The 26,535-nt window shown below is 47.1% G+C and overlaps 3 protein-coding genes across 4 annotated transcripts in view; 2 read left to right on the top strand and 1 right to left on the bottom strand.

Annotated features, from left to right (window-relative positions):
* LOC130282607 (zinc finger protein 271-like) overlaps positions 1-26,535 on the bottom strand; it is a 330,526-nt gene that overhangs the window by 83,584 nt on the left and 220,407 nt on the right. The gene's annotated exons all lie outside the window — the stretch shown is intronic.
* Positions 1-26,535, top strand: part of LOC130281610 (zinc finger protein 850-like) — a 126,145-nt gene that overhangs the window by 48,505 nt on the left and 51,105 nt on the right. Inside the window, exons 8-9 of the mRNA XM_056529025.1 lie at positions 7,686-7,755; positions 8,495-9,373. Coding sequence (XP_056385000.1) covers positions 7,686-7,755; positions 8,495-9,373 — 949 coding nt within the window. The remainder of the gene's footprint in view (positions 1-7,685; positions 7,756-8,494; positions 9,374-26,535) is intronic.
* LOC130282625 (zinc finger protein 41-like) lies at positions 171-9,595 on the top strand. Of its 2 annotated transcripts, XM_056531064.1 has the most exons (3): positions 171-345; positions 7,686-7,755; positions 7,864-9,595. In XM_056531064.1, the coding sequence occupies exon 3, from the start codon at positions 7,970-7,972 to the stop codon at positions 9,419-9,421; it is 1,452 nt and encodes a 483-aa protein (XP_056387039.1). In that variant the 5' UTR covers positions 171-345; positions 7,686-7,755; positions 7,864-7,969; the 3' UTR covers positions 9,422-9,595. The 2 variants fall into 2 exon arrangements, with proteins under 2 accessions (XP_056387039.1, XP_056387037.1); XM_056531062.1 differs by lacking the exon at positions 7,686-7,755 and having other exon boundaries at positions 172-345.

Here is a 26,535-nt window from a genome sequence, read left to right as displayed (position 1 = left end):
CTCTTATATCATATATATGACCCCGCAGCCTCCTGTTATTTCATATATATGGACCCGCAGCCTCTTATATCATATATATGACCCCGCAGCCTCTTATATCATATATATGACCCCACAGCCTCTTATATTATATATATGACCCCACAGCCTCCTCTTACACACACATCTACAGCCGCAATTCCGAAGACCACCACTAGATGGCAGCAGAGCACGGCTTTATTATTATTATTCACTACAGGGGGAAGTGAACCAAGCTGGAACGCAAACACGGAAGTGATAGGAATCAATGAGACCGGAAGTGGTTTGTGGACGGGCTGTGTTTACAAGAAATGTCCTCCCTGTGAGGTGAGTGCTGTCAGATGGAGCAGTGTTACATAGAGCACAGGCTTAGTATTACTACATCTATAGCCATATATGACAGGTGGAGGCCGGTGCACAAGGACAGGAGTACAGACATGAGGGGTACAGTATATATAGACATGAGGGGTACAGTATATATAGACATGAGGGGTACAGTATATATAGACATGAGGGGTACAGTATATAGACATGAGGGGTACAGTATATAGACATGAGGGGTACAGTATATAGACATGAGGGGTACAGATGTACAGTATATAGACATGAGGGGTACAGTATATAGACATGAGGGGTACAGTATATAGACATGAGGGGTACAGATGTACAGTATATAGACATGAGGGGTACAGTATATAGACATGAGGGGTACAGTATATAGACATGAGGGGTACAGATGTACAGTATATAGACATGAGGGGTACAGTATATAGACATGAGGGGTACAGTATATAGACATGAGGGGTACAAATGTACAGTATATAGACATGAGGGGTACAGTATATAGACATGAAGGGTACAGTATATAGACATGAGGGGTACAGTATATAGACATGAGAAGTACAGATGTACAGTATATAGACATGAGGGGTACAGTATATAGACATGAGAAGTACAGACGTACAGTATATAGACATGAGGGGTACAGTATATAGACATGAGAAGTACAGACTACAGTATATAGACATGAGGGGTACAGATGTACAGTATATAGACAGGGGGTACAGTATATAGACATGAGGGGCACAGTATATAGACATGAGGGGTACAGTATATAGACATGAGGGGTACAGATGTACAGTATATAGACATGAGGGGTACAGATGTACAGTATATAGACAGGGAGGGTACAGTATATAGACATGAGGGGTACAGTATATAGACATGGGGGGTACAGTATATAGACATGAGGGGTACAGTATATAGACATGGGGGGTACAGATGTACAGTATATAGACATGGGGGAACAGATGTACAGTATATAGACATGAGGGGTACAGTATATAGACATGAGGGGTACAGTATATAGACATGAGGGGTACAGAAGTACAGTATATAGACATGAGGGGTACAGATGTACAGTATATAGACATGAGGAATACAGATGTACAGTATATAGACATGAGGGGTAGAGACGTACAGTATATAGACATGAGGGGTAGAGACGTACAGTATATAGACATGAGGTCTAGGGGCAGGACGGACAGCGAGAAGAGAGGCAAGACAGACAGAGGGTAGACAGGCAGGACGGTCAGAGGGGAGTCAGGCAGGACGGACAGCGAGGAGATTGTCAGTGAGGAGAGGGTCAGGATGGACATCGGGGAGAGGGTAGAAGGGACAGCAAGGAGACGGGCAGGACGGACAGGGAGGAGATGGGCAGCACAGACACAGAGGGGACGGGCAGTATTGACATCGTAATGATAAACCAGTCGGTGTTATAAACATCAACAACGAGAAGGGTGTGGGTCAGGACTCGTTCACATCTGTGTTCAGGGCTCGTTCACATCTGTGTTCAGGACTCGTTCACATCTGTGTCCAGGGCTCGTTCACATCTGTGTTCAGGGCTCGTTCACATCTGTGTTCAGGGCTCGTTCACATCTGTGTCCAGGGCTCGTTCACATCTGTATTCAGGGCTCGTTCACATCTGTGTTCAGGACTCGTTCACATCTGTGTTCAGGACTCGTTCACATCTGTGTCCAGGGCTCGTTCACATCTGTGTTCAGGGCTCGTTCACATCTGTGTTCAGGACTCGTTCACATCTGTGTCCAGGGCTCGTTCACATCTGTGTTCAGGGCTCGTTCACATCTGTGTTCAGGGCTCGTTCACATCTGTGTCCAGGGCTCGTTCACATCTGTATTCAGGGCTCGTTCACATCTGTGTTCAGGACTCGTTCACATCTGTGTTCAGGACTCGTTCACATCTGTGTTCAGGGCTCGTTCACATCTGTGTTCAGGGCTCGTTCACATCTGTGTCCAGGGCTCGTTCACATCTGTGTTCAGGGCTCGTTCACATCTGTGTTCAGGGCTCGTTCACATCTGTGTCCAGGGCTCGTTCACATCTGTATTCAGGGCTCGTTCACATCTGTGTTCAGGACTCGTTCACATCTGTGTTCAGGACTCGTTCACATCTGTGTTCAGGACTCGTTCACATCTGTGTTCAGGACTCGTTCACATCTGTGTTCAGGGCTCGTTCACATCTGTATTCAGGGCTCGTTCACATCTGTGTCCAGGGCTCGTTCACATCTGTGTCCAGGACACGTTCACATCTGTGTCCAGGGCTCGTTCACATCTGTATTCAGGACTCGTTCACATCTGTGTTCAGGGCTCGTTCACATCTGTATTCAGGGCTCGTTCACATCTGAGTCCAGGGCTCGTTCACATCTGTGTCCAGGACTCGTTCACATCTGTATTCAGGACTCGTTCACATCTGTGTTCAGGGCTCGTTCACATCTGTGTCCAGGACTCGTTCACATCTGTGTTCAGGGCTCGTTCACATCTGTATTCAGGGCTCGTTCACATCTGTGTTCAGGGCTCGTTCACATCTGTGTCCAGGACTCGTTCACATCTGTGTTCAGGGCTCGTTCACATCTGTATTCAGGGCTCGTTCACATCTGTGTTCAGGGCTCGTTCACATCTGTGTCCAGGGCTCGTTCACATCTGTGTTCAGGACTCGTTCACATCTGTGTTCAGGGCTCGTTCACATCTGTGTTCAGGACTCGTTCACATCTGTGTTCAGGGCTCGTTCACATCTGTGTCCAGGACTCGTTCACATCTGTGTTCAGGGCTCGTTCACATCTGTATTCAGGGCTCGTTCACATCTGTGTTCAGGGCTCGTTCACATCTGTGTCCAGGGCTCGTTCACATCTGTGTTCAGGACTCGTTCACATCTGTGTTCAGGGCTCGTTCACATCTGTGTTCAGGACTCGTTCACATCTGTGTTCAGGGCTCGTTCACATCTGTGTCCAGGGCTCGTTCACATCTGTGTTCAGGGCTCGTTCATATCTGTGTCCAGGGCTCGTTCACATCTGTGTTCAGGGCTCGTTCACATCTGTATTCAGGGCTCGTTCACATCTGTGTCCAGGGCTCGTTCACATCTGTATTCAGGGCTCGTTCACATCTGTGTCCAGGGCTCGTTCACATCTGTGTTCAGGACTTGTTCACATCTGTGTTCAGGGCTCGTTCACATCTGTGTCCAGGACTCGTTCACATCTGTGTCCAGGACTCGTTCACATCTGTGTCCAGGGCTCTTTCACATCTGTGTCCAGGGCTCTTTCACATCTGTGTTCAGGACTCGTTCACATCTGTGTTCAGGGCTCGTTCACATCTGTGTCCAGGACTCGTTCACATCTGTGTCCAGGGCTCGTTCACATCTGTGTTCAGGACTTGTTCACATCTGTGTTCAGGGCTCGTTCACATCTGTGTCCAGGACTCGTTCACATCTGTGTCCAGGACTCGTTCACATCTGTGTCCAGGGCTCTTTCACATCTGTGTCCAGGGCTCTTTCACATCTGTGTTCAGGACTCGTTCACATCTGTGTTCAGGACTCGTTCACATCTGTGTTCAGGGCTCGTTCACATCTGTATTCAGGGCTCGTTCACATCTGTGTTCAGGACTCGTTCACATCTGTATTCAGGGCTCGTTCACATCTGTGTCCAGGGCTCGTTCACATCTGTGTTCAGGACTTGTTCACATCTGTGTTCAGGGCTCGTTCACATCTGTGTCCAGGACTCGTTCACATCTGTGTTCAGGGCTCGTTCACATCTGTATTCAGGGCTCGTTCACATCTGTGTTCAGGGCTCGTTCACATCTGTGTTCAGGGCTCGTTCACATCTGTGTTCAGGACTCGTTCACATCTGTGTTCAGGAATCGTTCACATCTGTGTCCAGGGCTCGTTCACATCTGTGTTCAGGACTCGTTCACATCTGTGTTCAGGACTCGTTCACATCTGTGTCCAGGGCTCGTTCACATCTGTGTCCAGGACTCGTTCACATCTGTGTTCAGGACTCGTTCACATCTGTGTTCAGGACTCGTTCACATCTGTGTTCAGGGCTCGTTCACATCTGTATTCAGGGCTCGTTCACATCTGTGTTCAGGACTCGTTCACATCTGTGTTCAGGGCTCGTTCACATCTGTGTTCAGGGCTCGTTCACATCTGTGTTCAGGGCTCGTTCACATCTGTGTCCAGGGCTCGTTCACATCTGTGTCCAGGACTCGTTCACATCTGTGTTCAGGGCTCGTTCACATCTGTGTTCAGGGCTCGTTCACATCTGTGTTCAGGACTCGTTCACATCTGTGTTCAGGACTCGTTCACATCTGTGTCCAGGGCTCGTTCACATCTGTGTCCAGGACTCGTTCACATCTGTGTCCAGGACTCGTTCACATCTGTGTTCAGGGCTCGTTCACATCTGTATTCAGGGCTCGTTCACATCTGTGTCCAGGACTCGTTCACATCTGTGTTCAGGGCTCGTTCACATCTGTGTCCAGGGCTCGTTCACATCTGTGTCCAGGACACGTTCACATCTGTGTCCAGGGCTCGTTCACATCTGTGTCCAGGGCTCGTTCACATCTGTGTTCAGGGCTCGTTCACATCTGTGTTCAGGGCTCGTTCACATCTGTGTTCAGGGCTCGTTCACATCTGTGTTCAGGGCTCGTTCACATCTGTGTTCAGGACTCGTTCACATCTGTGTCCAGGGCTCGTTCACATCTGTGTCCAGGGCTCGTTCACATCTGTGTCCAGGGCTCGTTCACATCTGTGTCCAGGGCTCGTTCACATCTGTGTTCAGGGGTACAGATGTACAGTATATAGACAGGGGGGGTACAGTATATAGACATTAGGGGTACAGTATATAGACATGAGGGGTACAGATGTACAGTATATAGACATGGGGGGTACAGATGTACAGTATATAGACATGAGGGGTACAGTATATAGACATGAGGGGTACAGACGTACAGTATATAGACATGAGGAGTACAGATGTACAGTATATAGACATGAGGGGTACAGTATATAGACATGAGGGGTACAGTATATAGACATGAGGGGTACAGTATATAGACATGAGAAGTACATATGTACAGTATACAGACATGAGGGGTACAGTATATAGACATGAGAAGTACAGACGTACAGTATATAGACATGAGGGGTACAGATGTACAGTATATAGACATGAGGGGTACAGTATATAGACATGAGGGGTAGAGACGTACAGTATATAGACATGAGGGGTACAGACGTACAGTATATAGACATGAGGGGTACAGTATATAGACATGAGGGGTACAGAAGTACAGTATATAGACATGAGGAGTAGAGATGTACAGTATATAGACATGAGGGGTACAGTATATAGACATGAGGAGTACAGTATATAGACATGAGGAATACAGATGTACAGTATATAGACATGAGGGGTACAGTATATAGACATGAGGAGTACAGTATATAGACGTGAGGAATACAGATGTACAGTATATAGACATGAGGGGTACAGACATACAGTATATAGACATGAGGGGTAGAGACGTACAGTATATAGACATGAGGGGTACAGATGTAAAGTATGTAGACGTGAGGTCTAGGGGCAGGACGGACAGCGAGAAGAGAGGCAAGACAGACAGAGGGTAGACAGGCAGTACGGTCAGAGGGGAGTCAGGCAGGACGGACAGCGAGGAGATTGTCAGTGAGGAGAGGGTCAGGATGGACATCGGGGAGAGGGTAGAAGGGACAGCAGGGAGACGGGCAGGATGGACAGGGAGGAGATGGGCAGCACAGACACAGAGGGGACGGGCAGTATTGACATCGTAATGATAAACCAGTCGGTGTTATAAACATCAACAACGAGAAGGGTGTGGGTCAGGACTCGTTCACATCTGTGTTCAGGGCTCGTTCACATCTGTGTTCAGGACTCGTTCACATCTGTGTTCAGGAATCGTTCACATCTGTGTCCAGGGCTCGTTCACATCTGTGTTCAGGACTCGTTCACATCTGTGTTCAGGACTCGTTCACATCTGTGTCCAGGGCTCGTTCACATCTGTGTCCAGGACTCGTTCACATCTGTGTTCAGGACTCGTTCACATCTGTGTTCAGGACTCGTTCACATCTGTGTTCAGGGCTCGTTCACATCTGTATTCAGGGCTCGTTCACATCTGTGTTCAGGACTCGTTCACATCTGTGTTCAGGGCTCGTTCACATCTGTGTTCAGGGCTCGTTCACATCTGTGTCCAGGGCTCGTTCACATCTGTGTCCAGGACTCGTTCACATCTGTATTCAGGGCTCGTTCACATCTGTGTCCAGGACTCGTTCACATCTGTGTTCAGGGCTCGTTCACATCTGTGTTCAGGGCTCGTTCACATCTGTGTTCAGGACTCGTTCACATCTGTGTTCAGGACTCGTTCACATCTGTGTCCAGGGCTCGTTCACATCTGTGTCCAGGACTCGTTCACATCTGTGTCCAGGACTCGTTCACATCTGTGTTCAGGGCTCGTTCACATCTGTATTCAGGGCTCGTTCACATCTGTGTCCAGGGCTCGTTCACATCTGTGTTCAGGGCTCGTTCACATCTGTGTCCAGGGCTCGTTCACATCTGTGTCCAGGACACGTTCACATCTGTGTCCAGGGCTCGTTCACATCTGTGTCCAGGGCTCGTTCACATCTGTGTTCAGGGCTCGTTCACATCTGTGTTCAGGGCTCGTTCACATCTGTGTTCAGGGCTCGTTCACATCTGTGTTCAGGGCTCGTTCACATCTGTGTTCAGGGCTCGTTCACATCTGTGTCCAGGGCTCGTTCACATCTGTGTCCAGGGCTCGTTCACATCTGTGTCCAGGGCTCGTTCACATCTGTGTCCAGGGCTCGTTCACATCTGTGTCCAGAACTCGTTCACATCTGTGTCCAGGACTCGTTCACATCTGTGTTCAGGGCTCGTTCACATCTGTGTTCAGGGCTCGTTCACATCTGTGTCCAGGGCTCGTTCACATCTGTGTCCAGGGCTCGTTCACATCTGTGTTCAGGACTCGTTCACATCTGTGTTCAGGACTCGTTCACATCTGTGTCCAGGACTCGTTCACATCTGTGTTCAGGGCTCGTTCACATCTGTGTCCAGGACTCATTCACATCTGTGTCCAGGACTCGTTCACATCTGTGTCCAGGACTCGTTCACATCTGTGTTCAGGGCTCGTTCATATCTGTGTCCAGGACTCGTTCACATCTGTGTCCAGGGCTCCTTCACATCTGTGTCCAGGGTTCGTTCCATTTACAGAATCACTTGAGCAGAGAAAATAATTCTGCATGTCCATTTTTATTCTCCGCTCAACTCTGCAAAACAGCGAACACCAGATGGACCCCATTCAAAGTCATTGTGACCTGTTGGTGTCCTTTGTGCAATCATCCATCCAGGTCAGTTCCTTTGCTTCTGTCGGAGCTTCCAAATGCAGATGTGAACAAAAATATTTATATTATTTTATCTAAAATAATAAGATTTTTTTTGTCTCGTACCTTCACCAGCTATCAGATTCTTGAGATGTCACTGGGAACATTTATATTTGATCATATGTACAAAAAACCTGAAAACTAAAGAAGACTGAACAATAATCTAAACCACATACAAAACATGATGAACAAGATTCGATATCGAGAAGGACCCATACACCTGAAGGACTTGTACACACACCTGGGACCCACACTCCTGAAGGACCTGCACACCTCCCCAGGACCTACACACCTGAAGGACCTGCACACACCCCCAAGACCTACACACCTGAAGGACCTGCAAACACCCCTAGGACCCACACACCTGAAGGACCTGCACACACCCCTAGGACCCACACACCTGAAGGACCTGCACACACCCCTGGGACCCACACACCTGAAGGGCCTGAACACACCCCTGGGACCCACACACCTGAAGGACCTGCACTCCTCCCCGGGACCTACACACCTGAAGGACCTGCACACACCCCTGGGACCCACACACCGAAAGGACCGGCACATACCCCCAGAACCCACACACCTGAAGGACCAGCACACACACCCTGAACCACACACCGGTCCGGTTCATGTTAAGGCAGAACCGCTCTCCTATGATGGAGGCCACCCCTTCTCACATCATAGACCATATACGTATTTTCATGTTAAGGAGGAACCAACCTCATGCTGTGAAGGAAATCTCTCAGACTTCACCGATCACTTACAGTCTCCTCCAATTCATATTAAGAAAGATTTATTCCCACTTGATGGAGGGCAGTGCCCCGACCCCAGCCTGTCTTTTCCCACACGCTATATGCAATATCCATTCTATCGTATTAAGGAAGAACCCGTCTCATATGGCGGAGAACACCCAACAGACCATTACATTTATACACCCACAGACCATAACCAACAATGTCCATCTACTAGGAAAGACGGACATTTTGGACAGAAGATGACCTTTGACGCCCATCAGAAAATCTTCGCTCAGCAGAAGTCGTACTCATGCGAGTGCGGGAAGGGATTTACCCGTAGAACCCACTATACGACCCATCAGAGAATTCACACGGGAGAGAAGCCGTTCTCCTGTTCCGACTGCGGGAAAAGCTTTTCTCAGAGGTCGTACGTTGTGTCACATCAGAGAATTCACACCGGGGAGCGACCCTTCTATTGCTTGAATTGCAGTAAAAGTTTTCGAATAAAGAGTAGTCTGAACAAGCATCTGAGGACTCACAAATTCGACAACCCCTACACCTGCCCTCTGTGTATGAAAACCTTCATGCATAAGGGGCATTTTGTGGCCCATCAGAGGATTCACATGGAGGAGAAGAGGTTCTCCTGTCCGTACTGCGATAAGGCCTTCATTCATCACGGACACTTTGTCGCTCACCAAAGAATCCACACAGAAGAGAAGAGGTTTTCGTGTCCTTACTGCGACAAGTCTTTCATCCATCACGGACATTTTGTGGCTCACCAGAGAGTTCACACTGGAGAGAAGCCGTTCCCGTGTTCCGATTGTGGGGCCCGTTTCAGCACTCACCATAACCTGGTGGTCCATCAGAGACTGCACTCCACTCCGGCCGGCAACTTTTTCTGATCGTGGATTATTCTTTTGAGAAAAATGTTCTTGTGTCCTGTAGACGATGGCACTGATGATGACTTATGGCGGATGAATCAACCTACTCTCCAGTTTGGGAAAATGAGGGTCTCTAATAATAAACAGTTAGGTTTTAAAACAAACTGTTCCGAACGCTGGAGCTGGCGCCGGGAGCTTGTGACGTCATAGCCCCGCCCCCTCAATGCAAGTCTATGGGAGGGGGCGTGGCGGCTGTCACGCCCCCTCCCATAGACTTGCATTGAGGGGGCGGGGTTATGACGTCATGAGGGGGCAGGGCTATGACGTCACAAGCTCCCGGCTCCAGCGTTCGGAACAGTTTTTTCCAAACGCTAGGCAGGGGAGTACCCCTCTAAATGGGCACTGTCAGATACAATAACTTTTGATATATTATAAAGCATGCAAAAATAATGGCCCATGTTTATCAAACTGTGTGAGAGAGAAAATTTAGTGATTTTCCCATCACACAGTTTGATAAATCTGTCCCAATAGGTTTTACATTTGCTTTCATCAGAAAATTTTCAGTATCTCATACTGAAAAAGCCAGTGAAAAAAGTGGCCACTAAGGGTCCCCCCTGCCTCCTGGGACATATACCAGTTCTGCAGTGTCCAGTGGTCATTGACACGTCATGGACTGTGCTGCAGGCAGGTCCATGGCCCTCTGTGAGTCAGAGCAGAGTGAGGGAGGGGGAGGAGTCATCACAGTGAGGAGAAGAGAGGGACACGCCCCCTGCCAATGCATGGACAGAAACTTCACTGAGCAAATAATGGCAAGTAAATAAAGGTAATTCTAAGAGAAATATAGGTCGTAGACACATAACAATTAGATGTACATGATCAGGAACATATTACAATTTTTTTTTTGGGGGGGGGGGGGGGTGGTCTGACAGGAACGCTTTAAAGAGTCTATGGCCTCTCTGTTCTTATGTTACCGCAGTTATACCCAATACCCCTTTTCCCTACATGAACCACCTAAAGTCCTCATGAAGCTGAGATATGAGGAGATGATAGTCGGGGGTCCGCCACACTGTCGTAGGACCAAAAAAGTTTGTGGGGTATTCCCACCAGCATATGCACAGGATAGACTGTGTATGTCTGATAGATGCGAGTCCCATCTCTGGGAACACAACTTTTTTAAGAACAAATCCCCCCCAAGGCCATGTTAGGCCTGGTTGCAGTGGCTGTGGACAACCGGGATGGCAAACCTTTAAGGGGGGACTCTGGTGGAAAACATTTTTATTTTTTTTAAATCAACTGGTGCCAGAAAGTGAAACAGATTTGTAAATTACTTCTATTTAAAAATCTTAATCCTTCCAGTACTTATCAGCTGTTGTATGCTCCAGTCTTACCACAGTGCTCTCTGCCGACACCTTTGTCCATATCAGAAACTGTCCAGAGCAGGAGCAAATCCCCATAGCAAAGCTCTCCTGCTCTGTACAGTTTCTGACATGGACAGAGGTGGCAGCAGAGAGCACTGTGGTCAGACAGAAAAGAAATTCAAAAAGAAAATAACTTCCTGTAGAGCATACAGCAACTGATAAGTACTGGAAGGATTAAGATTTTTAAATTGAAGTAATTTACAAATCTGTTTAACTTTCTGCCACCGGAGTACCCCTTTAATATGAGTTGTGTAGACAGCGTAGCACCATTAGCTATACTGTTTTTATGAAATCCAGATTTACAAACAGCATATTTGTAGTTATTTTTTGTTTGTTTTTGTTTTTAATTTGCTCCATCCTAAAAAATATATATATATATATATATATATACATATTTATCAGTGAATTATATGTACCCCAAAATGATGCTGATAAAAACTATAACTCATCCCGCAAAAAACACAAGCTGCCCCATACTGCTTTGAAGATGGGAAATTTATAATTCATAAAATGTGGGGGGGGGGGGAATTAAAAGGGTACTCCGCCCCTAGACATCTTATTTCCTATACAAAGGATAGGGGATAAGATGTCTGATCGCAGGGGTCCCGCTCCTGGGGACCCCCGTGATCTCCCTGCTGCACCCGGCGTTCGTTTAGAGCGTTGGGTGCAGCGACGGAGGCTCGTGATGTCACGGCCACGCCCCCTCAATGCAAGTCTATGGGAGGGGGCGTGATGGCCATCACGCCCCCTCCCATAGACTTGCATTGAGGGGGCGTGGCCGTGACGTCACGAGCCTCCACACCGCCAGTCATCCGGCACGGAGCCAAGTTCGCTCTGTGCACCGGTGGTCTGAAGTGCCGCAACCGAGATCGTGGGGATCCCCCCACGATCAGACATCTTATCCCCATCCTTTGCATAGGGAATAAGATGTCTAGGGGCAGAGCACCCCTTTAACCTTGTCCTGAAGGTGTAAAATAAGCCAATCCTAAATGGGCTTTCAGTACGTCGTGGAGACAGATCAAAGGTTCGGTCGAGATCTGAACACTACAGCCGATCACGAGAACAAGCTATTTGCTTAGCGCCTTCTCTCCCGACTCGGTGTCATGTGACCAGAACTTACTTGTAATGTAAGTCTATGGGGGTCTCCAGATCTCATAGACCCAGAGTCTGTTCCCGCCTCTTCCTATCATCCATCGGGGTCTGAACTCTGAATGATTAAACCTCTTGACTTTCCTAGGACTTGTCTAAAGTATTTTTATATTGACCATTATGGGGTTAAAGGGGTACTCCACTGGAAAACATTTTTAATTTTTTTTTAAATTTTTTTATTAAATCAACGGGTGCCAGAAAGTTAAACAGATTTGTAAATTACTTCTATTAACCCCTTAAGAACCGGGGTTTTTTCCGTTTTTGCATTTTCGTTTTTTGCTCCTTGCCTTTAAAAAATCATAACTCTTTCAATTTTGCACCTAAAAATCCATATGAGGCTTATTTTTTGCGCCACCAATTCTATTTTGTAATGACGTCAGTCATTTTGCCCAAAAATCTACGGTGAAACGGGAAAAAAAATCATTGTGCGACAAAATTGAAAAAAAAAATCTGTTTTGTAACTTTTGGGGGCTTCCGTTTCTACGCAGTACATTTTTCGGAAAAAATGACCCCTTATCATTATTCTGTAGGTCCATACGGTTAAAATGATCCCCGACTTATATAGGTGATTTTGTCTTCTGGAAAAAATCATAACTACATGAAGGAAAATCAATATGTTTAAAATTCTCATCTTCTGACCCCTATAACTTTTTTATTTTTCCGTGTATGGGGCGGTATGAGGGCTCATTTTTTGCGCCGTGATCTGAAGTTTTTAACGATACCATTTTTGCATTGATAGGACTTATTGATTGACCAAAAATGCACTATTTTGGACTTTGGAATTTTTTTGCGCGCACGCCATTGACCGAGCGGTTTAATTAATGATATATTTTTATAATTCGGACATTTCCGCATGCGGTGATACCGTATATGTTTATTTTTATTTTTATTTACACTGTGGTTTTTTTTTTATTGGAAAAGGGGGGTGATTCAAACTTTTAATAGGGAAGGGGTTAAATGATCTTTATTCACTTTTTTTTCACTTTTTTTTTGCATTGTTATATATATAGGGACCTATAACACTGCACACACTGATCTCTTATACTGATCATTGTTATCCCATAGGGACCTATAACACTGCACACACTGATCTCTTATACTGATCATTATTATCCCATAGGGACCTATAACACTGCACACACTGATCTCTTATACTGATCATTGTTATCCCATAGGGACCTATAACACTGCACACACTGATCTCTTATACTGATCATTGTTATCCCATAGGGACCTATAACACTGCACACACTGATCTCTTATACTGATCATTATTATCCCATAGGGACCTATAACACTGCACACACTGATCTCTTATACTGATCATTGTTATCCCATAGGAGACTATAACACTGCACACACTGATCTCTTCTACTGATCATTATTATCCCATAGGAGACTATAACACTGCACACACTGATCTCTTATACTGATCATTATTATCCCATAGGGACCTATAACACTGCACACACTGATCTCTTATACTGATCATTATTATCCCATAGGAGACTATAACACTTGACACACTCATCTTTTATACTGATCATTGTTATCCCATAGGGACCTATAACACTGCACACACTGATCTCCTATGCTGATCACTGGTTTCTCATAAGAAACCAGTGATCAACGATTCTGCGGCATGACTGCTCCTGTCTGGATCTCAGGCACTGAGCAGTCATTCGGCTATCGGACAGCGCGCGGCTAAAGGGTTAATAGCGCGCTGCGCCGCGATCGCGCTATTAGAGGCGGGTCCCGGCTTCACTATGACGCCGGGCCCGCCGTGATATGACGCGGGGTTACTGTGTAACCCCGCGTTATATCAGGAGAGCAGGACCAAGGACGTACCGGTACGTCCTTGGTCCTTAAGGGGTTAAAAATGTTTAATCCTTCCAGTACTTATCAGCTGCTGTTATGTTCCACAGGAAGTTCTTTTCTGCTTGACCACAGTGCTCTCTGCTGACACCTCTGTCCATATCAGGAACTGTCCAGAGCAGGAGAGGTTTTCTATGAGGATTTGCTCCTACTCTGGACAGTTCCTAAAACAGACAGAGGTGTCAGCAGAGAGCACTGTGGTCAGGCAGAAAGGATATTCAAAAAGAAAAGAACTTCCTGTGGATCATACAGCAGCTGATAAGTACTGGAAGGATTAAGATTTTTTTATAGAAGTAATTTACAAATCTGTTTAACTTTCTGGAGCCAGTTCATTTAAAAAAAATGTTTTCCACTGGAGTACCCCTTTAAATAGGCCGAACCAATGTATAGGTCATATAGGAGGACGTTGGAATTGTTTCTCCATCTTATTTTGTATTAGTTGTGATTGTTTACGTGTCATATATTCTTAGTCTCTTGTTACCTGTATAGACGCTGAATATTTTTTATTAAATTGTTAAATTTACAAATATTTTGTGCATCAAAGATTTCTTAAATGTGGTAAATCTGTAAATAATGTGGATTGCGGCGGTAGAGTAGGGTCCGACCTCTGGTGGACCTGTCATTAGGTTCTATGCTGTGGCCCTGCCAATGGAAATACGCATCGCATACTGTTTGTAGACTGGTGTAAAATATACATTTCCCATGTGATCAGGTCTCATGTCCTGTCCTTAAAGGGGTACTCCGCCCCTAGACCTCTTATCCCCTATCCAAAGGATAGGGGATAAGATGTCTGATCACGGGGGGCCCGCCGCTGGTGGTTTAGAATGCTGGGTGCAGGCAGCGGGAGTTGTGATGTCACAGCCACGCCCCTTGATACGTCACACCACACCCCTTCAATGCAAGTCTATGGGAGGGGCGTAGCGGCTGCCATAGACTTGCATTGAGGGGGTGTGGTGTGATGTTACAAGGGGCGTGGCTGTGACGTTATGAAGCCCACTCCAAGCATTCGAAACAAAGTGTTCTGAATGCTGGGGCAGCGGAGTACCCTTTAAAAGGGGTATTCTGGGATTTTTGGTTCAGCAAATTCAGTCTAGTTACTAATACACTCCACTTACCTGTGTTTGGTGGCTGGTATCACATTTCTTTCTTTCTTTTCATTTTTTAAGCCTACAAAATGAGTGTTGTCTCTGACTTTTCCCACCTTGCTGTGCGGCCCGAGACAATACCTCACAAGTCAGGTGCTGAAAGGGAGCTTGGCTGCGTCTCTTGTGTGTAAAGCTGCCCCCGGGGCCCATGTGCGTGCATTCATCATCCCACAGATCAACAGCTTGTGTCAGGTGATGTTGGGCAGCTTGTGAGATCAAAGGGAGTGTGGCTGTGCTGCAATGAGTGGGGCGACCAATGTGTGGGAGGGGAATAAGTCATCTCCCACCTTGAAACAAAGGATCCTGGGGATTGTAGTCTAAGGAAGGCCACAGAAACAGGAAGTAGTCAGTCCCCAAAAGCTGTATATTTGACAGAGTGAAATAGTTTAGGATGAACCTCGGAGCGAGGCGGGGGAACGGGGGGTGGCTGGAGGCACAAAACAGCTGGAGGCACAAAATGGGTCGGGTCACTGGCGGATCCTCAGCATAAAATACACTGTGGATCCATTACGTGTGACCCTACCCTTACATCTCTTTATACATAGAGGACAGGAGCTTCTTCAGGGTTCTGTACAGTGCACTGGAGATACAATATGGAGTCAAGGACAAAGCCCTGTTTTCATTTTTGCAGTTCCGTTTTTTCGCCTTCTAAGAGCCATAACTCTTTTAATTTTTCACTTACAGACCATATGAGGCTTGTGGTTGTTTTTTTGCACAATTGTACTTTGTACTGACACCTTTTTATTTTACCATAAAATGTTATTTATATGATTATAAACTAGCTGAGTACCCGGCGCTGCCCGTTTTTTCCTACCTTATCCTTGTGGGGGAGGAAAGCAACATAGGAGAAAGCTTTTATCCTCGTATCCCGTTCTCATATCCCAAACCCAAATCCTCTTCTTATATTCCGACCTCCTATCCTACCCTCATATCCCGTCTCTATATCCCCTCCCCATATCTCGTCCTCATATCCCGTCTCTATATCCCCTCCCCATATCTCGTCCTCATATCCCGCCCTTAAATACCAACCTCATATCCTGTCCTCATATCCTACCCTCATATCCCCTCTCTATATCCCCTCCCCATATCTCGTCCTCATATCCCGTCTCTATATCCCCTCCCCATATCTCGTCCTCATATCCCGCCCTTAAATACCAACCTCATATCCTGTCCTCATATCCTACCCTCATATCCCATTTCTATATCCCCTCCCCATATCTCGTCCTCATATCCCGTCTCTATATCCCCTCCCCATATCTCGTCCTCATATCCTGTCGTCATATCCCAACCTCATATCCTGTCCCCATATCTCATCCTCATATCCCGACCTCATATCCTATCCCCATGTCTTGTCCTCATATCCCATCCTCATATCCCGTCCCCATATCCCGTCCTCACATCCCGTGCTCATAACCCGATCTCATATCCCGACCTCATATCCTGACCTCATATCCTGTCCTCATATCCCGTCCCCATATCCCGTCCTCATATCCCGTCCTCATATTCCATCCTCATATCCCGTCCCCATATCCCGTCCTCAAATCCCGACCCCATACCCCGTCCTCATATCCCGTCCTCATATGCCATCCTCATATCCTGTCCTCATATCCCATCCCCATATTCCATCCTCATGTCCCGTCCTCATGTCCAGTCCTCATGTCCCGTCCTCATGTCCAGTCCTCATGTCCCATCCTCATGTCCCGTCCTCATGTCCCGTCCTCATATCCCGTCCTCATATTCCATCCCCATATCCCGTCCTCATATCCCATCCCCATATCCCGTCCTCATATCCCGTCCCCATAGCTAATCCTCATTTCCAATCCTCCTATCCCGTCCTCAGGATTGGCTGAGTTGTGGTAAAGATATTGTAAGCTGAAAATAAAAGGGGTGTGGCTTAAAAGGTGGGTGTGTTTGTGAGATGGGGTATGGCATGCAAGGAGGGTGTGGCTTACCAGCCTGACTGACGCATTCACCAGGAGCAGCAGAGCGGAGCTTGTGGAGTAAGGCACCAGAAGTCCTATATACATGCATGGGACTTGAAACAAAAACCCCATCCTTCACTTATGGGGGCAGATTAGGGTTTAATTTAACTATTATATAATTTTACAAGCTGAGTACCCGGCATTGCCTGATTTTCCTTCCTAATCCTTGTTGGGGAGGAAAATAAACAAAGGAGGAAGCTTTTGACTTCATATCCCGTCCTTATATATTGTTGTCATATCCCAAGCCCATATCCCTTCCTCATATCTCGTCCTCATATCTCAACATCATATCCCATCCTCCTATCTTGACCTCCTATCCCGAATTCCTGTCCCGACCTCCTATCTCGACCTCCTATCCCGTCCTCTTATCCCGTACTCATACCTCAACCTCCTCTCTTGACCTCCTATCCCATCCTCATATCCCAACCTCCTATCTTGAACTCCTATCTCGAACTCCTATCCTGACCTATTTGTATTAATGTGCATAAAGAAGCCAAGGAAAGATGGAAAAATCTCCAAAAGGCATCAAATTACAGATTAGACATTCTTATATGTCACCAAAAGTTACATTTTATTTCCATCATTTACACTTTAAAAATAGCAGAAAACAATAAAAAATGGTGTCTGCAAAAGTTTGGGCACCCTACATAGTTAATATGTTGTACTGCCCCCTTTGCTAAAACCTGCCAGTGTCATGGATTGTTCTCAATCATCATCTGGGAAGACCAGGTGATGTAAACCTCAAAGATTTTAAATGCCCAGACTCATCTGACCTTGCCCCAACAATCAGCACCATGGGTTCTTCTAAGCAGTTGTCTAGAAATCTGAAGCTGAAAATAGTTGAGGCTCACAAAGCTGGAGAAGGCTATAAGAAGATAGCAAAACGTTTTCAGATGTCAATATCTTCTGTTCGGAGTGTAATTAAGAAATGGCAGTCATCAGGAACAGTGGAAGTTAAAGCAAGATCTGGAAGACCAAGAAAAATATCAGACAACAGCTCGCAGGATTGTGAGAAAAACAATTCAAAAACCATGTTTGACTGCACAATCCCTCCAGAAAGATCTGGCAGACACTGGAGTTGTAGTACACAATTCCACTATAAAGAGATACTTGTACAAATATGGTCTTCATGGAAGAGTCATCAGACGAAAACCTCTTCTACGTCCTCACCACAAAAATCAGCGTTTGAACTTTGCAAATGAACATATAGACAAGCCTGATGCGGTTTGGAAACAAGTTCTGTGGACTGATGAAGTTAAAATTGAACTTTTTGTCCGGAATGAGCAAAGGTACGTTTGGAGAAGAAGGGGAACAGAATTTAATGAACAGAACCTCTGTCCAACTGTTAAGCATGGGGGTGGATCAATCATGCTTTGGGGTTGTATTGCAGCCAGTGGCACAGGGAACATCTCATTTGAGCAAATTTTGGCTTCTAGAAATGGATAATGATCCTAAACACACCTCAAAATCCACGGGGGATTACATCAAGAGGAGTAAACTGAAGGTTTTGCCATGGCCTTCACAATCTCCTGACCTCAACATAGATGAAAATCTATGAATAGACCTTAAAAGAGCAGTGCGTGACAGACAGCCCAGAAATCTCAAAGAACTGGAAGACTTTTGTAAGGAAGAATGGGCAAAGATACCTCAAAGAAGAATTGAAAGACTCTTGGCTGCTACAAAAAGTGTTTACAAGCTGTGATACTTGCCAAAGGGGGCAGTACAAGATATTAACTCTGCAGGGGGCACAAACTTTTGCAGACGCCATTTTTTGTTTTCTGTTATTTTGAAAGTGTAAATGATGGAAATAAAATGTAACTTTAGTTGACATATTATAAGAATGTCTAATCTGTAATTTGATGCCTTTTGGAGATTTTTCCGTCTTTCCTTGGCTTCTTTATGCACATTAATACAAATGTTTACCTGGGGGGCCCAAACTTTTTATCCCCACTGTACACATATACACACATTGAGTTATATATATATATATATAGATTTGCCATATAAGTAACATGTGACCAAGTATTATCGAAATATCTCCAGCCGTTTGGAAGTTATGCAGTAACATATATTTCCCATAGACTTGTATGGGACTTTAAAGGGGTATTCCAGGCCAAAACTTTTTTTTATATATATAAACTAGCTCTGGAAAGTTAAACAAATTTTTAAATTACTTCTATTAAAAAATCTTAATCCTTCCAATAGTTATTAGCTTCTGAAGTTGAGTTGTTGTTTTCTGTCTAACTGCTCTCTGATGACTCACGTCCCGGGAGCTGTGCAGTTCCTATGGGGATATTCTCCCATCATGCACAGCTCCCGGGACGTGACATCATCATTGAGCAGTTAGACAGAAAACTTCAGAAGATAATAACTATTGGAAGGATTAAGATTTTTTAATAGAAGTAATTTACGAATCTGTTTAACTTTCCGGAGCCAGTTGATATATATATAAAAAAAAGTTTTTGCCTGGAATACCCCTATAACCCCTTAAGGACTCAGCCCATTTTGGCCTTAAGGACAATTTAATTTTTACGTTTTCATTTTTTCCTCTTTTATATTTTCATCCACAGACTAGTATGAGGGCTTGTTTTGTGCGCGACCAGTTGTCCTTTGTAATGACATCACTCATTATATCATAAAATGTATGGCGCAACCAAAAAACACTTTTTGTGGGGAAATTAAAACGAAAAACGCAATTTTGTTAATTTTGGAAGGTTTTGTTTTCACGCCGTACAATTTCTGGTAAAAATGACGCGTGTTCTTTATTCTGAGGGTCAATACGATTAAAATGATACCCATTATTACATACTTTTCTATTATTGTTGCGCTTAAAAAAAAATCACAAACTTTTTAACCAAATTAGTACGTGTCACGATGCCGGCTGGCAGGTAGTGGATCCTCTGTGCCAGAGAGGGATTGGCGTGGACCGTGCTAGTGGATCGGTTCTAAGTCACTACTGGTTTTCACCAGAGCCCGCCGCAAAGCGGGATGGTCTTGCTGCGGCGGTAGTGACCAGGTCGTATCCACTAGCAACGGCTCAACCTCTCTGACTGCTGAAGATAGGCGCGGTACAAGGGAGTAGACAGAAGCAAGGTCGGACGTAGCAGAAGGTCGGGGCAGGCAGCAAGGATCGTAGTCGGGGGCAACGGCAGGAGGTCTGGAACACAGGCTAGGAACACACAAGGAAACGCTTTCACTGGCACAATGGCAACAAGATCCGGCGAGGGAGTGAAGGGGAAGTGAGGTATAAATAGGGAGTGCACAGGTGAACACACTAATTGGAACCACTGCGCCAATCAGCGGCGCAGTGGCCCTTTAAATCGCAGAGACCCGGCGCGCGCGCGCCCTAGGGAGCGGGGCCGCGCGCGCCGGGACAGGACAGACGGAGAGCGAGTCAGGTACGGGAGCCGGGATGCGCATCGCGAGCGGGCGCTACCCGCATCGCGAATCGCATCCCGGCTGGAGACGGTATCGCAGCGCACCGGGTCAGTGGAGCTGCCCGGAGCGCTGCGGTAGCGAGAGAGAAGCGAGCGCTCCGGGGAGGAGCGGGGACCCGGAGCGCTCGGCGTAACAGTACCCCCCCCCTTGGGTCTCCCCCTCTTCTTAGAGCCTGAGAACCTGAGGAGCAGACTTTTGTCTAGGATGTTGTCCTCAGGTTCCCAGGATCTCTCTTCAGGTCCACAGCCCTCCCAATCCACCAAAAAGAACCTTTTTCCTCTGACCGTCTTGGAGGCCAGTATCTCTTTCACTGAGAAGACGTCAGAAGAACCGGAGACAGGAGTGGGAGAAACTAATTTGGGAGAGAAACGGTTGATGATGAGTGGTTTAAGAAGAGAGACATGAAAGGCATTAGGAATACGGAGAGAAGGAGGCAGAAGAAGTTTGTAAGAGACGAGATTAATTTGGCACAAGACTTTGAAAGGACCAAGATAGCGTGGACCCAGTTTGTAACTGGGGACACGAAAGCGGACATATTTAGCGGAGAGCCATACCTTGTCTCCGGGAGCAAAAATGGGGGGAGCTCTTCTTTTCTTATCGGCAAACTTTTTCATGCGAGATGAAGCCTGTAAAAGAGAATCTTGGGTCTCTTTCCATATGGTGGAAAGATCACGAGTCACTTCATCTACAGCGGGCAAACCAGAGGGCAAGGGAGTAGGGAGGGGGGGAAGAGGGTGACGGCCGTACACCACGAAAAATGGGGATTTGGAGGAAGATTCAGAGACTCTAAAGTTATACGAGAATTCGGCCCATGGTAGAAGATCTGCCCAATCATCCTGGCGGGAGGAAACAAAATGTCGTAAATAATCACCCAAGACCTGGTTAATTCTTTCTACTTGTCCATTGGATTGAGGATGATATGCAGAAGAAAAGTTTAATTTAATCTTGAGTTGTTTACAGAGAGCCCTCCAGAATTTTGACACGAATTGGACGCCTCTATCCGAGACTATCTGTGTGGGCAACCCGTGAAGACGAAAAATGTGTACAAAAAATTGTTTAGCCAACTGAGGCGCTGAAGGAAGACCAGGAAGAGGGATGAAATGTGCCATCTTGGAGAATCGATCAACGACCACCCAAACAACAGTGTTGCCACGGGATGGGGGTAGGTCTGTAATAAAATCCATACCAATCAGAGACCAAGGCTGTTCAGGGACAGGCAGAGGATGAAGAAAACCAGCGGGCTTCTGGCGAGGAGTCTTATCCCGGGCACAGACAGTGCAGGCTCGCACAAAGTCCACGACATCCGTCTCCAGAGTCGGCCACCAATAGAAGCGAGAGATGAGTTGCACAGATTTCTTGATGCCTGCATGACCTGCGAGATGGGAGGAGTGACCCCATTTGAGGATTCCGAGGCGTTGGCGTGGAGAGACGAAGGTCTTTCCTGGAGGAGTTTGCCTGATGGAGGCTGGAGAAGTGGAAATCAGGCAGTCAGGAGGAATGATGTGTTGCGGAGAGAGTTCAACTTCCGAGGCATCCGAGGAACGAGAGAGAGCATCGGCCCTAATGTTCTTATCGGCAGGCCGAAAGTGAATTTCAAAGTTAAATCGGGCAAAGAACAGAGACCACCTGGCCTGGCGAGGATTCAGCCGTTGGGCAGACTGGAGATAGGAGAGGTTCTTGTGATCGGTGTAAATAATAACTGGAAATCTTGATCCCTCCAGCAGATGCCTCCATTCCTCAAGTGCTAATTTAATGGCTAGAAGCTCTCGATCCCCGATGGAGTAGTTCCTCTCCGCCGGAGAGAAGGTCCTAGAAAAAAAACCACAAGTAACAGCATGCCCGGAAGAATTTTTTTGTAGAAGGACCGCTCCAGCTCCTACAGAGGAGGCATCAACCTCCAATAGGAAGGGTTTAGATGGGTCAGGTCTGGAGAGCACGGGAGCCGAAGAAAAGGCAGACTTGAGCCGTTTAAAGGCGTCTTCCGCTTGAGGAGGCCAAGACTTGGGATTGGCATTTTTTTTGGTTAAAGCCACGATAGGGGCCACAACGGTAGAAAAATGTGGAATAAATTGCCTGTAATAATTGGCAAACCCCAAAAAACGTTGGATAGCACGGAGTCCGGAGGGGCGTGGCCAATCTAAGACGGCAGAGAGTTTGTCTGGATCCATTTGTAGTCCCTGGCCAGAGACCAAGTATCCTAGGAAAGGAAGAGATTGGCATTCAAACAGACATTTCTCTATCTTGGCATAAAGTTGATTGTCACGAAGTCTCTGAAGAACCATACGGACATGCTGGCGGTGTTCTTCTAGATTGGCAGAAAAAATCAGGATATCGTCCAGATATACAACAACACAGGAGTATAAGAGATCACGAAAAATTTCATTAACAAAGTCTTGGAAGACGGCAGGGGCGTTGCACAGGCCAAAGGGCATGACCAGATACTCAAAGTGTCCATCTCTAGTGTTAAATGCCGTTTTCCATTCATCCCCCTCTCTGATGCGGATGAGATTCTAAGCACCTCTTAAGTCCAGTTTGGTAAAGATGTGGGCACCTTGGAGGCGATCAAAGAGTTCAGAGATGAGGGGTAGGGGGTAGCGGTTCTTTACCGTGATTTTATTAAGACCGCGGTAGTCAATGCAAGGACGTAGAGAGCCATCTTTTTTGGACACAAAGAAAAATCCGGCTCCGGCAGGAGAGGAGGATTTACGGATAAAGCCTTTTTTTAAATTTTCCTGGATGTACTCCGACATAGCAAGAGTCTCTGGGGCGGACAGAGGATAGATTCTGCCCCGGGGTGGAGTAGTGCCCGGGAGGAGGTCAATAGGACAATCATAAGGCCTGTGAGGAGGTAGAGTCTCAGCTTGTTTTTTGCAAAAAACATCCGCAAAGTCCATATAGGCCTTAGGGAGACCGGTTACAGGGGGAACCACAGAGTCACGGCAAGGGGTACTGGGAACCGGTTTTAGGCAGTCCTTGAAACAAGAGGGCCCCCAACTCTTGATCTCCCCAGAGGACCAATCCAGGGTTGGGGAATGGAGTTGAAGCCAGGGTAGTCCAAGGAGGATTTCGGAAGTGCAATTGGGGAGGACCAAAAATTCAATCTTCTCGTGATGAGGTCCGATGCACATTAGAAGGGGCTCCGTGCGGAAACGTATGGTACAGTCCAATCTTTCATTGTTTACACAATTGATGTAGAGGGGTCTGGCGAGACTGGTCACTGGGATGTTGAACCTGTTGACGAGAGAGGCCAAAATAAAATTTCCTGCAGATCCGGAATCCAAGAAGGCCATAGTAGAGAAGGAGAAGGCAGAGGCAGATATCCGCACAGGCACAGTAAGACGTGGAGAAGCAGAGTAGACATCAAGGACTGTCTCACCTTTGTGCGGAGTCAGCGTACGTCTTTCCAGGCGGGGAGGACGGATAGGACAATCCTTCAGGAAGTGTTCGGTACTGGCACAGTACAGGCAGAGATTCTCCATGCGGCGTCGTGTCCTCTCTTGAGGTGTCAGGCGAGACCGGTCGACCTGCATAGCCTCCACGGCGGGAGGCACAGGAACGGATTGCAGGGGACCAGAGGAGAGAGGAGCCGGGGAGAAAAAACGCCTTGTGCGAACAAAGTCCATATCCTGGCGGAGCTCCTGACGCCTTTCGGAAAAACGCATGTCAATGCGAGTGGCAAGATGGATGAGTTCATGTAGGTTAGCAGGGATTTCTCGTGCGGCCAGAACATCTTTAATGTTGCTGGATAGGCCTTTTTTAAAGGTCGCGCAGAGGGCCTCATTATTCCAGGATAATTCTGAAGCAAGAGTACGGAATTGCACGGCGTACTCGCCAACGGAAGAATTACCCTGGACCAGGTTCAACAGGGCAGTCTCAGCAGAAGAGGCTCGGGCAGGTTCCTCAAAGACACTTCGAATTTCCGAGAAGAAGGAGTGTACAGAGGCAGTGACGGGGTCATTGCGGTCCCAGAGCGGTGTGGCCCATGACAGAGCTTTTCCAGACAGAAGGCTGACTACGAAAGCCACCTTAGACCTTTCAGTAGGGAACTGGTCCGACATCATCTCCAAGTGCAGGGAACATTGGGAAAGAAAGCCACGGCAGAATTTAGAGTCCCCATCAAATTTATCCGGCAAGGATAGTCGTAGACCAGAAGCGGCCACTCGCTGCGGAGGAGGTGCAGGAGCTGGCGGAGGAGATGATTGCTGAAGCTGTGGTAGTAGCTGCTGTAGCATCACGGTCAGTTGAGACAGCTGTTGGCCTTGTTGCGCTATCTGTTGTGACTGCTGGGCGACCACCGTGGTGAGGTCGGCGACAACTGGCAGAGGAACTTCAGCGGGATCCATGGCCGGATCTACTGTCACGATGCCGGCTGGCAGGTAGTGGATCCTCTGTGCCAGAGAGGGATTGGCGTGGACCGTGCTAGTGGATCGGTTCTAAGTCACTACTGGTTTTCACCAGAGCCCGCCGCAAAGCGGGATGGTCTTGCTGCGGCGGTAGTGACCAGGTCGTATCCACTAGCAACGGCTCAACCTCTCTGACTGCTGAAGATAGGCGCGGTACAAGGGAGTAGACAAAAGCAAGGTCGGACGTAGCAGAAGGTCGGGGCAGGCAGCAAGGATCGTAGTCAGGGGCAACGGCAGGAGGTCTGGAACACAGGCTAGGAACACACAAGGAAACGCTTTCACTGGCACAATGGCAACAAGATCCGGCGAGGGAGTGAAGGGGAAGTGAGGTATAAATAGGGAGTGCACAGGTGAACACACTAATTGGAACCACTGCGCCAATCAGCGGCGCAGTGGCCCTTTAAATCGCAGAGACCCGGCGCGCGCGCGCCCTAGGGAGCGGGGCCGCGCGCGCCGGGACAGGACAGACGGAGAGCGAGTCAGGTACGGGAGCCGGGATGCGCATCGCGAGCGGGCGCTACCCGCATCGCGAATCGCATCCCGGCTGGAGACGGTATCGCAGCGCACCGGGTCAGTGGAGCTGCCCGGAGCGCTGCGGTAGCGAGAGAGAAGCGAGCGCTCCGGGGAGGAGCGGGGACCCGGAGCGCTCGGCGTAACAGTACGTTTATAATCCCTTTATTTTGATGACCTCTAACTTTTTTATTTTTCCGTATAAGTGGCGGTATGGGGGCTTATTTTTTGCGCCATGATCTGTACTTTTGTTTGATACCACATTTGCATATAAAAAACTTTTAATACATTTTTTATAATTTTTTTTTAATAAAATGTAATAAAAAAGTAGGAATTTTGGACTTTTTTTTTTTTTTCGTTCACGCCGTTCACCGTACGGGATCATTAACATTTTATTTTAATAGTTCGGACATTTACGCACGCGGTGATACCAAATGTGTCTCTAAAAAAATTTTTAACGCTTTTTGGGGGTAAAATAGAAAAAACGGACGTTTTACTTTTTTATTGGGGGAGGGGATTTTTCACTTTTTTTTTACTTTTACTTTTACATTTTTTTAAATTTTTTTTTTACACTTGAATAGTCCCCATAGGGGACTATTCATAGCAATACCATGATTGCTAATACTGATCTGTTCTATGTATAGGACATAGAACAGATCAGTATTATCGGTCATCTCCTGCTCTGGTCTGCTCGATCACAGACCAGAGCAGGAGACGTCGGGAGCCGCATGGAGGAAGGTGAGGGGACCTCCGTGCGGCGTTATGAATGATCGGATCCCCGCAGCAGCGCTGCGGGCGATCCGATCATTCATTCAAATCGCGAACTGCCACAGATGCCGGGATCTGTATTGATCCCGGCACCTGAAGGGTTAATGACGGACGCCCGCGAGATCGCGGGCGTCGGCCATTGCCGGCGGGTCCCTGGCTGCGATCAGCAGCCGGGATCAGCCGCGCATGACACGGGCATCGCTCCGATGCCCGCGGTTATGCACAGGACGTAAATGTACGTCCTGGTGCGTTAAGTACCACCTCACCAGGACGTACATTTACGTCCTGCGTCCTTAAGGGGTTAAACAAAAACCCTGCCCCTGGCAAATGGGGGTGAGTAAGGGTTAAATCACCGATCTTATGTTTGTTGGTGACATATAAGTAACATGTGACCAAGTTTCATGTTAATATCTTTAGAGGTTTGGAAGTGATGCTGGAACATACACA

The sequence above is a fragment of the Hyla sarda genome, chromosome 7, assembly GCF_029499605.1.
Source record: "Hyla sarda isolate aHylSar1 chromosome 7, aHylSar1.hap1, whole genome shotgun sequence".
NCBI classification, from domain to species: domain Eukaryota; kingdom Metazoa; phylum Chordata; class Amphibia; order Anura; family Hylidae; genus Hyla; species Hyla sarda.
The sequence above is the reverse complement of the archived record's forward strand: the minus strand, read 5'-3'. Positions and strand labels throughout refer to the sequence as shown.